Genomic DNA, 12,888 nt, shown 5'->3' with positions numbered 1-12,888 from the left:
TGCTACGTGGGGGTGGGTGACGGTGCTGTGTGGGGGTGGGTGACGGTGCTGAGTGGGGGTGAGTGACGGTGCTACGTGGGGGTGGGTGACGGTGCTGTGTGGGGGTGGGTGACGGTGCTGTGTGGGGGTGGGTGACGGTGCTACGTGGGGGTGGGTGACGGTGCTACGTGGGGGTTGGTGACGGTGCTGTGTGGGGGTGGGTGACGGTGCTACGTGGGGGTGGGTGACGGTGCTGTGTGGGGGTGGGTGACGGTGCTGTGTGGGGGTGGGTGACGGTGCTGAGTGGGGGTGGGTGACGGTGCTTTGTGGGGGTGGGTGACGGTGCTGTGTGGGGGTGGGTGATGGTGCTGAGTGGGGGTGGGTGACGGTGCTACGTGGGGGTGGGTGACGGTGCTGTGTGGGGGTGGGTGACGGTGCTACGTGGGGGTGGGTGACGGTGCTGTGTGGGGGTGGGTGACGGTGCTGAGTGGGGGTGGGTGACGGTGCTGTGTGGGGGTGGGTGACAGTGCTACGTGGGGGTGGGTGACGGTGCTGTGTGGGGGTGGGTGACGGTGCTACGTGTTGGTTGGTGCCGTTGCAGCAGCGACCGCGTGAAGTGGTGCGACATCTGCAAGAAGCTGGCGGAGACGCAGGAGGCTCAGCAGCGAGTGGACGAGGTGACGCCACCGTGCCGCTAACGGAGCGCCGTGCGTGAGGCCGGGCACGCGACGACGGCGCGGTTGCACACGAGCATGCGCGTTAGCATTTTTTTACAAAAACCCGAGTCCGATACGGCATGCCGCGTGGCTCGCGTGACCGGGGTATCACATTGTAGCCTATGTGAAGGAGTGGGGATTGAGCAGCTGTTTCATATTTCAACTCGCGGCCCGACGGCCGGTGACGCAAGGCTGATCGTTTGGCGACTCTGCGATAGCGGCGATGCACGCGTGCCTAACGCGCGCAACGTTAACAACATCGGTGCGTCCACGATAAAATTACAAATACATGAGAGGCGACGTTTTGGGCCAGGGGCCCTTTTTCATTTGCCCGTTGCGAGGGAGGGCCGTCATCCAAAACGTCGTCTGTCCACGGTTTTCCTTTTTACGGCCACGAACGCAGCGTTGTTGACGGACCCGTTGAGTTGATTGGAACGCAAGCGGACGGCAACCAAGAGGCCTTGTGGTCCCGCAGGAGACGGGAACCCCACCGCATTTCGTGCACGATGAGCCTGGAGATGGGAAGCCAGCGACAGGGAACACGATCTTCTTCCTCGTCGCCGCCGTGTCTCCCGTCCAACCTTTTATTGGTGTTTGCCCAATATTCTGCACTGGCCACTGCTTCTGGTGTTGGCGTTGCCAAATCTTGAGGAGTGCATTGCGGTGCTGCAGGGCATCTCAGGAGATGATCCATGTGCTTTGCTTCTCCTGACAAGCACACTGGGGAACGTCATGATAGCAGAGCAGATTGGTGCTTGCACGATCCGCTCCTTGATAACTCAACGAATTTGTAAATCGCTTCCAACGTTGGACCCGTGCCTCAACCACGCGAAGCGGGGGGAGCCGTCGAGGATGTTGACGTGCAGAGAGAGAGCGGAACGGGTAGAGAGGGAAAAGATAGAGAAGCAGCGGAGAAACGGGAGCAGAGGGCTCAGGAGAGGGAGGAGAGGGAGGAGGCTGCGCGAGAGCCTCGTCGCTGCTGCACGGCGGAGCGTCGGTTTTTCACGGGGTGGCGACAGGTGGAGGGGTTCAGAGTGAGGGTGGCCACACAGAAGTGACGTGATGTACGGGAGCCTGCAGCTGGTTTTGAGGCGTGGACACAACCTTACTGGAGTTGTCTTTCAGCTCGACTCCGTACTCCTCCGATTCCACATTTTTCCGTCGACTCTGCCGTGCCGGCCTTCATAGAGGCACTGGCTCACGGCAATTGCCCCAACAGCCCGCTAACGGCTACGGGGGGGGTGGGGTTCTTCACCTGTGCGTGCGTGCAGGCCGTGCGAGCTTGGGCACGTCTCTACGAGTGGAAGCGCCGGCAGGACGGGGCCGACGGGGCGGAGCTGCGTGCGCTGTGGGGCCGCGCGACGTCCGCGTTGGCACGCGCCGACGCCGCCGGCCCGGCCGCCGACGGCGGGGTGAGGATCGGGTTGTCGGTCGGTGCCATTGCCGGTGACGGCGCCGTTGGTGGCCACGCCGCACCGCGCGGTACCGGGGGCCGGGCGCGGTGCTGGTCACCCACCTTCTTGTGTGCCGTGCCGGCTATAATAGGTGTTCGCGAACAGCACTTGACCCAAAAGTCTGTCAAGGCTATACGGGGGATCTTTGTCATTGTGTGCAGCTGGAGTGTGCATATGAGCGGCTGTTGGAGTTGGGTTCGGAGGACGTTGCTGGGCTGGAAGAGGAGAAGCTCCTGGTGAACTACATCACTTTCCTATCCAAGGTGACAGTGATGACGATGACGATGATGATGACGATGATGACGATGATGACGAGGATGACGACGATGATGACGATGATGATGACGATGATGATGACGACGATAATGACGATGATGACGACGATGATGATGACGACGATTATGATGACAAGGATCACGACGATGATGACGATGATGATTACGATGACGATGATGATGACGACGACGACGACAATTACGACGACGACGATGATGATGACAATGACGACGATGATAACGACGCCTCCTGGAACGCGACCGTGCCGTTCGACGGGTTGTGGCTCCGAGGGCCGCGATGACCCTCGGAGCTCCTAACCGCGCGTCGAGACACTCCACCAAACCCCATCGCTCTCTCGCTCCAGTGGGACGAGCTGCACACTCAATCCCGCAGTGCGTTTGTAACCCCTCAAACGTTCCGCGATTTTGAACGTCCACTTCAGACGTGTTAAACATGCAGGTGATCGGAACCGTGATCGCGAAGTGGCTTCTTTACTTGGGGCGCAGAGTGCCAAGCGTTGAGCGCGCCGGCCAAATAGCGCCGTGATGCTGCATTGGGGCAGACGAGGTGCGACTTGGTGTCGTGCCGTCCACCCGGCCCCTCGGGTGCCGTGCCGGCACTTGGCCCGACGGGCTTGTTGGAGGCTATACGGGGGATCTTTGTCTTTGTGCGTGGTCTTCGTGCGGTGCAGCGTGCCGGCGCCGAGGAGCGTCTGCGCGCCACCTGCGCCGCGGCCCTCACGAGGGACGGCGCCGGCCGGGCCCTGCTGGAGCGCGTCGCCACCGTCTACGTCGGCGCCGGTAACCGCGCCGCCGCACCGCCACCGCATCACCACCGCCATTGCAGAAACGTGAATGACGCACGACGTCGACGCTCTACGCGCGACGATTTCACGACTTGAGTTTGCGTGACGGGTGAAAACTGGCGTGTGCGTGTGCGTGCGTGTGTGCGTGTGTGTGTGTGCGTGCCGCAGGTGACGCGAGTGAAGCGGCCGTGCGCTGCTACGAGCGCCTGCGAGCCGTGGAGCCGCGGAGCGCCGCCGCGCGCGTCGGGCTGGCGCTCGGGGAGCTGCGCGAGCGTCGACTCGGGGACGCCCGGGAGGCGCTGCGCAAAGGTGAGGGGCGACGCCACCGCCGCACAGCCACGCACAGCCACCCACGCACAGCCACCCACGCACAGCCACCCACACACGCACAGCACCCACGCACAGCCACCCACGCACAGCCACCCACACACGCACAGCACCCACGCACAGCCACGCACAGGCACGCACCCACGCACGCACCCACGCACGCACCCACGCACGCACACTGTGGGGGTTACACACTTTGTGTGCCACTGATGATAGCCGTGGCCCCGCAATTGAATTTCAGATGGCCAGTTTTGTAGCAGTGCGCTGGACAATGCAGTACACGAACGTGCGTACGCACGCACTCACAAAGACAAAGATCCCCCGTGCAGCCTGTTGAGGAAAGTGCTGTTAGCGAGTAGCACCTATTAAGGCTGACACGGCACACGAGGATGCGAGTGGCCAGAACCACGCCTGGCCGCCTTTGTCTCCCCAATGCTGATGTTTACACGCCACAATCAGGTACTCATTTAAGGCTGAGTCGACCTCAGAGAGGCCCGGGACCATTTTAAATATTTGTCACCGTTATTGGTCATGAGCGATTATCGAACTCGGGTCGCTGGGTTCGTAGCGCAGCACTCACCATTATGCCACTGCACCCCCACAGCCCATCAACCGCTCACACACACATAGCCCCACACACACACACAGCCCCACACACACACAGCCTCACACACACACACAGCCTCATACACACACACACACACACCTCACACACACACACAGCCCCACACACACACACAGCCCCACACACACACACAGCCCCACACACACACACAGCCCCACACACACACAGCCTCACACACACACAGCCTCATACACACACACACACACACCTCACACACACACACAGCCCCACACACACACACAGCCCCACACACACACACACACACCTCACACACACACACAGCCCCACACACACACAGCCTCACACACACACAGCCTCATACACACACACACACACACCTCACACACACACACAGCCCCACACACACACACAGCCTCACACACACACAGCCTCATACACACACACACACCTCACACACACACACAGCCCCACACACACACACAGCCTCACACACACACACAATAATTGCATCACTCCCTGTGGAGCTTCAAGTAGACTGTTGTGTCCACGTAAATCCGACCAAGGCAGATTTAAAATTGCCGCTCGCGGAATCCCGATCCGTGGTGTAGGCGGGGGTAGCAGCGTCCCTGCGCAGTCTTCGTGCTGTGGCAGCAGGAAGCGCCGTCACCCAGCGCTCGACTCGTTGAGAGGAGCCTGCAGTCCAGGGAGTGGACATCGCGAGGAGGAGGAGGAGGACGAGGAGGAGTGGAGGCGTGAGAGCAGTTTGCCGAGCTAGACGGGCGCCAGACCCCTCAAAGTCGCCTCGTAGGGTTAAGGAACCTAATTCGTTTTTTTATCGACTCGGAAATTCCACCGGCAGCCAGCGCCAAGATGCCACGTGCGGTGTAACGTGCTCGCACCTCGTAGATCTGGTCAGGAGTCGCCAGCCTATTGACGGTGTTCACGTTACCGCTGCCGCCGCTTGTGCCGTCAGTGAGCGCCGAGGAGCCGGGCTTCCTGCCGGCGTGGCGCCACCTGTCGGACGTGCTCCTGCGCACCCACGACCGCCACGGCGCCGCCGCCGCCACGGAGCACGGTGAGGATGCTCGCCGCCTCGCCGATCGGCCACCGCCACCCGCCACCCGCTCGCTCGCTCTGTCACCCCACCCCCACCTCTCCGCTCTGTCGGAGCGGTGCACGTGGACTCGCCGCTGCACGCCGAATGACCGTTGTTGTCGGATTCCTCGCGGTGATTGTGCTGTTGTCTTGGATCGTCGCGTAGCTATCGTGTCAGTTGTGTTCACGGTGGCTAGCAGATGTTAACTACCTCGCCTGGTATGCAGGAGGGAGTGGGTTCGATCCCGACCCTGACGCCTACTGCTGTATATTTGTAGTTTGCGTGTCTTTTTCTCCGTGGTCCCGTGAGTTTTTCTCTGGGTTCACATTTAGAATCAACATCACGCGTTTAGAGTAGTTGGCTGCTATACATTTCCACGTGATAATAAGCCACTGCGTTTAGCTATCATTTGTGGCCAGGTCGCTTCTTAAAAAGAGCTGTACAGCTCAGTGGGCCTTACCTGGTAAAATAAAAATAAAAAAAAGTAGTTGACTCGGCACATCAACGAGCGTTTGTATAGCGCTGCTGCTGGCGCTGCTGCCAGTGCCAGTGTTGCCGGATCCTGACGCCGGTTTGCCGTGACGTGGGCCGGACATCGCGGCGAGCGACACGCGGCGCATCCGACAGACCCTCGCGCTCGCTCGCCGCTCACGCACGTGACTCGGCCGCCTTTGAACTTCGGCTGAACGGAGTCGTGCCATTGAAAGGCCAGAAGCTGCCTCCTCCACCTCTTCTCCGGTCTCCCACGCACCTCCCACCCACCCCCCCACCCCAGTGCCCTCGTGACCTCTGTCCGTAGCCCCAACCTCCCTCCCACCCCGCCCACTCCAGTGACCTCGTGACCTCTGTCCCTAGCCCGCTGTGATGGGGCCGAGCGTCGGCGCTCCGTGACCTCTGTCCCCTCGTGCCGTGTGGGTTTTCTCGGGGCACTCCGGTTGTTACCTCCCACGTGAAACTCGTTCGTTTTGAATGTTTGGACAAACATCCCAATGCAGCAACATCCTTTCGGGGTCTCCTGCGCTCCCACGCTGTGCTCTCCCCTTGCCTTCGCCAACCCCGCGATGCCCAGCGTGGTGAAGTATGGTCAAATACCATCCCACTCACACGTTGTGAGGAGGCGCTTATCATCCGGCAGTTTGTTGGCAGAAGGGCTGTGTGTGTACACATGCGTACCGCCCAATGTGACCGGTATCGGCCAAAATATCAAAATGCTGAAATAAACCACCTGAAAATGGTTGGGATCACACGCAGGAGGAGCAGCAACAGCAACGTTGCCCCGCTACAGCGACAGATTGGCAGGACCCTCCTGCGCAAACAAACGCAACAACGATAATGACAATGGCAATGATTGTCATCCGCAGCGCTGCAGCTGCTGACGAAGCAGGAGGCGGGTTTGGTCGCGAGCGGAGTGCAGCGGAGGGCGCTGCTCCGGGTCCGGGCGGAGGCGCTGACGGCGAGCCGCCCGGGGGAGGCGGCGGCCATCTTCGCGGAGGTGCACGGACGCCCGCGTGCATTTCGCTCCGAGTCGACCTCGGGGAGACCCGCCGAGGGTCACCGGGATTGCGGGGCGTTACCGAGCGTCGCACACCGGAAACCTAGCTGTGTTTGAATCTAGATCGGAAGTTTTCGTGACTGCAATGATCCATACTTTGTCTGGTTCTTTCGGTAAAGTCACGTAGGTATAAAATAAAATATAAAATAAAAAATCACGACGTTTCGGAAGCAACACAAGCATCCGTCATCAGGTGGGAACACCACAGCAGCAAGAAACTTGCTGTTGTGGGCAAAAGAGTTGCTTGTGACAAGAGATTATATAAGATGAGAGGGGGGGGAGGAGCCAGGGAGGAGAGATGGAGAGGGTGTTTGCTCCGACGAAGGGCCACGGCGTTGCCGAGGGCTGCGTCGAGGTGTTTGTTACGTGGGCCGGTGGTGGCCATATCCGTGGCTCGTGGCCAATACGTACGGCTCGGTTTGAAAGAGGAGAAACCTGCCCCGGGGCGCTCGCCCCTCGCAGCGGAGCCGGACATGAGCTCTTGCGGGGCACTCCCCCGCAAGGTTCTGAATTCACAACACCTATACGGCCAACCGGCGCGAGATATCCGGCCGTGTGAGCACCCCACCTGACCTTGGATGCTGCAATCCGATGCACGATGCCGCAGTACAATGCACGATGCTGCAGTACGATGCACGATGCTGCAGGAGGATGCGTAATCCTGCAGTCCGATGCACGATCGATGTGTGTTGGGCCGATGTGTGGTTGTGCGGTTGTGTTGATGTGTGGTTGTGTGGTTGTATAGATGTGTGGTTGTGTTGATGTGTGGTTGTGTTGTGTGGTTGTGTTGATGTGTGGTTGTGTTGTTGTGTAGATGTGGGGTTGTGTGGTTGTGTTGATGTGTGGTTGTGTTGTTGTGTGGTTGTGTTGATGTGTGGTTGTGTTGTTGTATCGTTGTTTGGTTGTGTGACCATCCCTTCGTGCCACAGCTTCTGGTCGAGGCTGCTGCGGACGTGGACCTCAAGGTGGGGCTGGCGGACGCCCTCCTGAAGGGCAAGCGGCTCCCGGAGGCGCGGCAGGTGGGTGACTACTCGTGCACGTACGTTGAACTTCTTTCGCACCGTACGTAGCCAGCCGTGCTCATCGGAGGTGCGGAGGCTAGCGGTCAGGCGGTGTGAGGCACCCTCGTCCCGCAGGTGGGTGACTGGCGGGCGTCCCGCAGGCGAGACCACACGCGGCGGCGTTGCCCCCTGCTGGGAGACTGTCTGTAGCTGTGAAACACAGCGGCGGCGCTTTCCCACCCCCCCCCTCCACCCCCGCGTGACGAGGACGAGGACGACAGCGCCAACTCCACACACGTACTCACTCGCGCGAACGTTCGTGTCGTAAGTTTAGTCGAACCTTAATGGATGGGCACCCTGTGTGTGCGTGTGCTCGTGGGGGGCGGTGGCCCGGTGGTTATCGCGTTGCGCTCCGGACCCGGCGAATAGGGTTTAATCTCCTGCCACGGCGATTGTCTCAACCGGTCCTGGGCCCGTCCGATGTCGACTCGGCCTCAAATGAGTACCTTGTGCGGTGTTTAAACACCGCTACCGGGGAGACAAAGGCGCTGGCCACCTGCCCCCTCGTGTGCCGTGCCAACCTTCGTAGGTGCTCGCTTACAGCACTTGCCCTAGACGGGGGACATTTGTCTTTGTGTGTGCGCGGCTCCAGGTTGTCGAGGAGCTGCAGGCGTCGAACGCGGACTCCGTCGCCGTGCTGGCGCTGCACGGCCGCCTCGCCCTGGAGGAGGGCGACCTGGCGCTCGCCGAGAGCCGGTGAGAGCCCACGCTGTGCGGTGTCTACTGGGGAGACAAAGGCGGTCGTGCGTGGTGTTGGTCACCCGCCCCCTCGTGCGCCCGGCCGGCACTTGGTAGGTGCAGCTCGCTAACGGCACTCGCCCCAGCAGTCTGTTAAAGGCTCCACGGTGGGTTTGGGGCGTCTTTGTGTTTGTGTGGGGGGGCAGCTCGGGGGCGGCGCTCGCAATGGAGCCGGAGAACGGGCGGCTGCAGCTGCAGCTCGGGCTGGTGCTGTGGGAGGGCGGCGGGGAGGGCCGCACAGACAAGAGCAAGGCGTGCGCCCACTTCCTCAAGGTGACCGACCGCTCCTCCCCCCCGCTATTCATTCCCGCTGCTCTCTTCCTCCCCGCTCCTCACCCCTTCCCCCGACTTGTTTATTAACTTATTTGCGGTTGTTTTTCTAGATTTAACAGATTTTTGTGTGTAGTTTGTTGTCCTTCCCCCGCATCTCCGATGAGCACGGTTGGCCACGTACGGTGCGAAAGAAGTTCAACGTACTGTACATACCTACCTCGTGTTGATGGGGGGTTGTCCTGGAGATGGGTGGTTGTCGTGGAGATGGGTGGTTGTCGTGGAGATGGGTGGTTATCTTCACGATGGATGTTTGTCGTGGCGACGGCCGTCCTGGAGATGTGTGCGACTGTCCCCGATGTTGGACGGACGTCGTGGAGATTGCGTGGTTTCCATGCCGTTGGACGGTCGTCGTGACGATGGGTGGTCGTCGTCACGACGTGCGGTTGCGGTGGCGACAGGCGGCGCGGTGCGACCCGTTCCTGGGCGACGCGTTCCTGCACCTGGGCCTCTTCTACCGCGACGTGGCGGGGGACCTGGGCCGCGCCCGCGGCTGCTTCCGCCGCGCGCTCGAGCTGAGCACCGCGGAGCCGCAGGCCGGGGCCGGCGCCGTGGACTGCAGCGTCACGCTGGGTGACGAGGTGCGTGCGTGTGCGAGTGCGTGCGTTTGTGTGTGCGTGTACGTACGTGGGTGCATGTGTGTACGTGCGCGAGTGAGACGTGTGTGTGAATGAGTGAGTACACACTTAAGTATATGTGTGTTTGAGCATTCGTGTGTGTGTGCGTAAACAACATTAATTGTTATACTCTCCTATGCTCCCATGCTTGTGCTCTCTGGCCTGAACAACCCGCATTGATCAACGTGGTGACGTACAGTCCAATCACCCGCTCCACGACCGCGAGGCGTCGTGAGGCTCTTACCCAGAATTGGATTGCCAGGGGGACGTGCGTGCTCTCCCACACGTGCGTGTGTTCGTAACATTTCTGCCTTCACAATAGATGCAAGTTAAAACCTCGATGATCATTTAGCAGCGTCGATCGGCCACTTCAGAGGAACCACGACAGCACCACAACAACATCACGTGAACAAAATAAACCGGCCCACTAACGCAATATTAAATCGGTCATTGTCACAGCAGCTCCCGCCGCTTGACCAAATCGCCCAGAATGCACCCGGATTCTCAGCCGCGTCTGGGTAGTCGAGCCGCGCCGGGCCTGGTGGCTGGTGAGCGTGCGAGCTTGCGTGAGCTTACGTGCGTGGGTAAGCGCGGAGCCGTTGACTCCTTCGCCGCCGCTGCTCTTTCCCCCTTCCCAGGACGCGGCTCTGCAGATCCTCACGGCCGTCACGGAGCAAGCGGTGGCCGGCTCGGCGCAGTGGGCCTGGCTGCGGCTCGGACTCTACCACCTGAGGCGGCGCGACCACCCCCGCGCCATCACCTGGTACGGTCCGCCCACCCCGCACCACCGCCCCCCCCACAGCCCTACCCCCTCCCGCCACCCCCCGCCCCCGCCGCTCCCGCCACGGCTTTGCTCGTCTTGAATCAGCACTGCTGAAATCATGCACTCCCAGAAGGCCGTGACCCTGATGGGTGTGCGTGACCCTGATGGGTTGTGTAAAATAATAATATTTAATTAGTATTTTTGTGGAGCAACGGATACTTTAAGGCGACGGTATTGTCTGCCTATTTATTTTGCTATTTATATTATTCGTGCACACTAATGATTAGTTTGCTGCATGCGAATAAGAGGTCACATTTAATGGTTCTCGGAAGTAGTTCTGTGACATTTGCTTCAGCGGGTCACAGAACTACGAGCGTCCGTAGCAGTGGCACAACAGGCAGTTCAAAGGTAACAACGGGGTGTCGATTGTCAATGTCACGGAGTGGAGAAATGAGACTCGTCTGGCTCTCTGGCTGCCACTTGCTGCCGAGGCCTCCCTCACCGCTTCGTGACGCCCCGATGCCCGTCACGGTTGTGGCGGTTCACGGGAGCGTGCATGTGATGTGCGTGCCGTACCATCGCCGCGTCGCGCTACGCCGTCTGTCACGGTGCCGTGACGCGTGGCACTGTGCAGCGCCACGCAGCATGCTTCTCCGCCACAACGTACCCTGACGTGCCCTGACTGTCCTACGTGGCGTTGCGCCGCACTACGTCGCGCCGTGCTCTCCCGCGCAGCCTGCAGTCGGCGCTGCGGGCGGAGCCGCGCGACGCCGTCAGCTGGGAGTGTCTGGGCGAGGCCTACCTGGCACGCGGCGCCTACACCGCCGCCGGCAAGGCCTTCGCACGCTCCGCCGAGCTGGCGCCGGGCCCGCAGTCCACCTACAGCCGCTACCAGACGGCCGCCATCAGACAGGTGGGAGCGCGGGGTCGGGCGTGCCGTGCGTAGCCGGGGAACTCGAGGTGCTCGTTGTGACACGTTGTGGCCATAATGCATTGTGATGCGTTGTGGTGTCATGTGACCGTTGCGTGCAGTCCCTGGGCTCGCACGCCGAGGCCGCCCGGCTCTACCAGCAGCTACTGTGCGACGACCCCACGCACGTGCCGGCCCTGAAGGGTGTGTGTGTGTGCGTGTGTGTGTTCGAGCGTGTGGGGGGCGAGAGTGCAACTGTCAGCATGCCACGGTACGAAACCGGAGACCCGAGTTCGAATCTGCTCACGGCCTCCTCTAAGTCGTGTCAGCCTCAAATGGGTCCCTGGTGCGGTGTGTAAACATTGTCATTCGGAAGACAAAGGCGGCCGGGCGTGGTGCTGGCCACCCACCTTCCCTCGTGTGCTGTGCCGCCTTCATAGGTGCTTGCTAACAGCACTTGCCCCAGCGGTCTGTTAAAGGCTATATGGGGAATATTTGCCTTTGCTTGTGTATTGTGGGCACCGGTTGAACGGTGGTCTAAACGCGCCGCGCTGCGAGCCTGTTAACCCAAGTTCTCGTGACGATTTGCTCTCGTGACGAATGTGCCGGGTAATACATAATTGGCGACCCTGCCGCGGCCAGGTCTGGCCGAGAGCCACGTGGCGTTGGCACGCGCCTCGCTCGCCGATCACCTGGACGGCCGCGCGGTGTCGCACGCTCAGGAGGCCCTCGCCGCCCTCGCCAGGTGACCCCCCCCCCACCCCAACCACCACCGGCACCGCCATCATCGCCATCGTCGTTCACAATGTCTTCAGCCTCATTACGATCGCGCAGTCCATCTCGAGACTCTATAACGCACGCAGTTGTCGACTCGAGGCGTGGGAAGGCCGCCAGAACTGGCGTAGAACAATGGCCCAAGCTCTTTGGCCCTAAGTTGGGATGTTTATCCAACTCCATCAATGAGTGTTCATACATCAGCAGCAACATCGGAGTCATCACATGCATCATCATCATCACGCATCGTCACCTGACGCATCATCACCACCCTCTTTGTCCCCCGCCCAAACACTCCCCCCCCCCTTCCCCCTCTCCCATCTCCCACCACCCCCCCACCCTCTCCGCTCGCGTGCAGCGCCGTGGTGCTGCGCCCCGACTTCTCGTGCCTGTGGAAGCTCGTGGGAGACGCGTGCACGGCGCTGCACCACCTGCACCCCTCGAGCGTGTCCCTGGGAGTCCCCGCGATCCTCCTGGGCCCCGGCGACGGGGGCCTCCCGGCCGGCACGACCGCCACCGTCGGCAAGCGGGCGGCGCTGGAGCTGGGAGCCAGGTACCGCACCGCCGCGTGAGCCCCGCTCCTCCTGCTCTGTGCCGCACCGTGGGCTGTGCCACCCCGGTGCCAGCACGCGAGCCGTGTGAGCGCGCGTGTGAGTGTGAGCACCCGTGTGAGCACGGGTGTGAGCGCCCGTGTGAGTGTGCGTGTGAGCGTGCGTGTGAGCGTGCGTGTGAGCACGGGTGTGAGTGCCCGTATGAGCGTGTGTGTGAGCGTGCGTGTCAGCACCCGTGTGAGCGCCCGTGTGAGCCTGGCATCCGCACGCAGCTCACGGCAGAACTCTCCGCAGCAGCAGCAGCAGCATCACCAGGTCCCCCGCTGAGCTTCTGAGATCTGATTGAGAATCGG

The 12,888-nt window shown here is 61.1% G+C and overlaps 1 protein-coding gene across 1 annotated transcript in view; it reads left to right on the top strand.

The window, feature by feature from the left end:
* Window positions 1-12,888, top strand: part of SKIC3 (SKI3 subunit of superkiller complex) — a 43,992-nt gene that overhangs the window by 6,027 nt on the left and 25,077 nt on the right. Inside the window, 16 exon segments of the mRNA XM_078874359.1 lie at window positions 581-656; window positions 1,967-2,107; window positions 2,311-2,412; window positions 3,117-3,225; window positions 3,399-3,539; window positions 5,117-5,218; window positions 6,601-6,731; window positions 7,721-7,810; window positions 8,445-8,548; window positions 8,737-8,863; window positions 9,322-9,501; window positions 10,176-10,300; window positions 11,036-11,213; window positions 11,333-11,414; window positions 11,853-11,955; window positions 12,343-12,537. Of these exon segments, the coding sequence (XP_078730485.1) occupies window positions 581-656; window positions 1,967-2,107; window positions 2,311-2,412; window positions 3,117-3,225; window positions 3,399-3,539; window positions 5,117-5,218; window positions 6,601-6,731; window positions 7,721-7,810; window positions 8,445-8,548; window positions 8,737-8,863; window positions 9,322-9,501; window positions 10,176-10,300; window positions 11,036-11,213; window positions 11,333-11,414; window positions 11,853-11,955; window positions 12,343-12,537 (1,986 nt within the window).

This window comes from Lampetra fluviatilis, chromosome 39 (genome assembly GCF_964198595.1).
Source record: "Lampetra fluviatilis chromosome 39, kcLamFluv1.1, whole genome shotgun sequence".
NCBI lineage: Eukaryota > Metazoa > Chordata > Hyperoartia > Petromyzontiformes > Petromyzontidae > Lampetra > Lampetra fluviatilis.
Note: the sequence above shows the minus strand (reverse complement) of the source record. Positions and strands in the feature narration are given on the sequence as shown.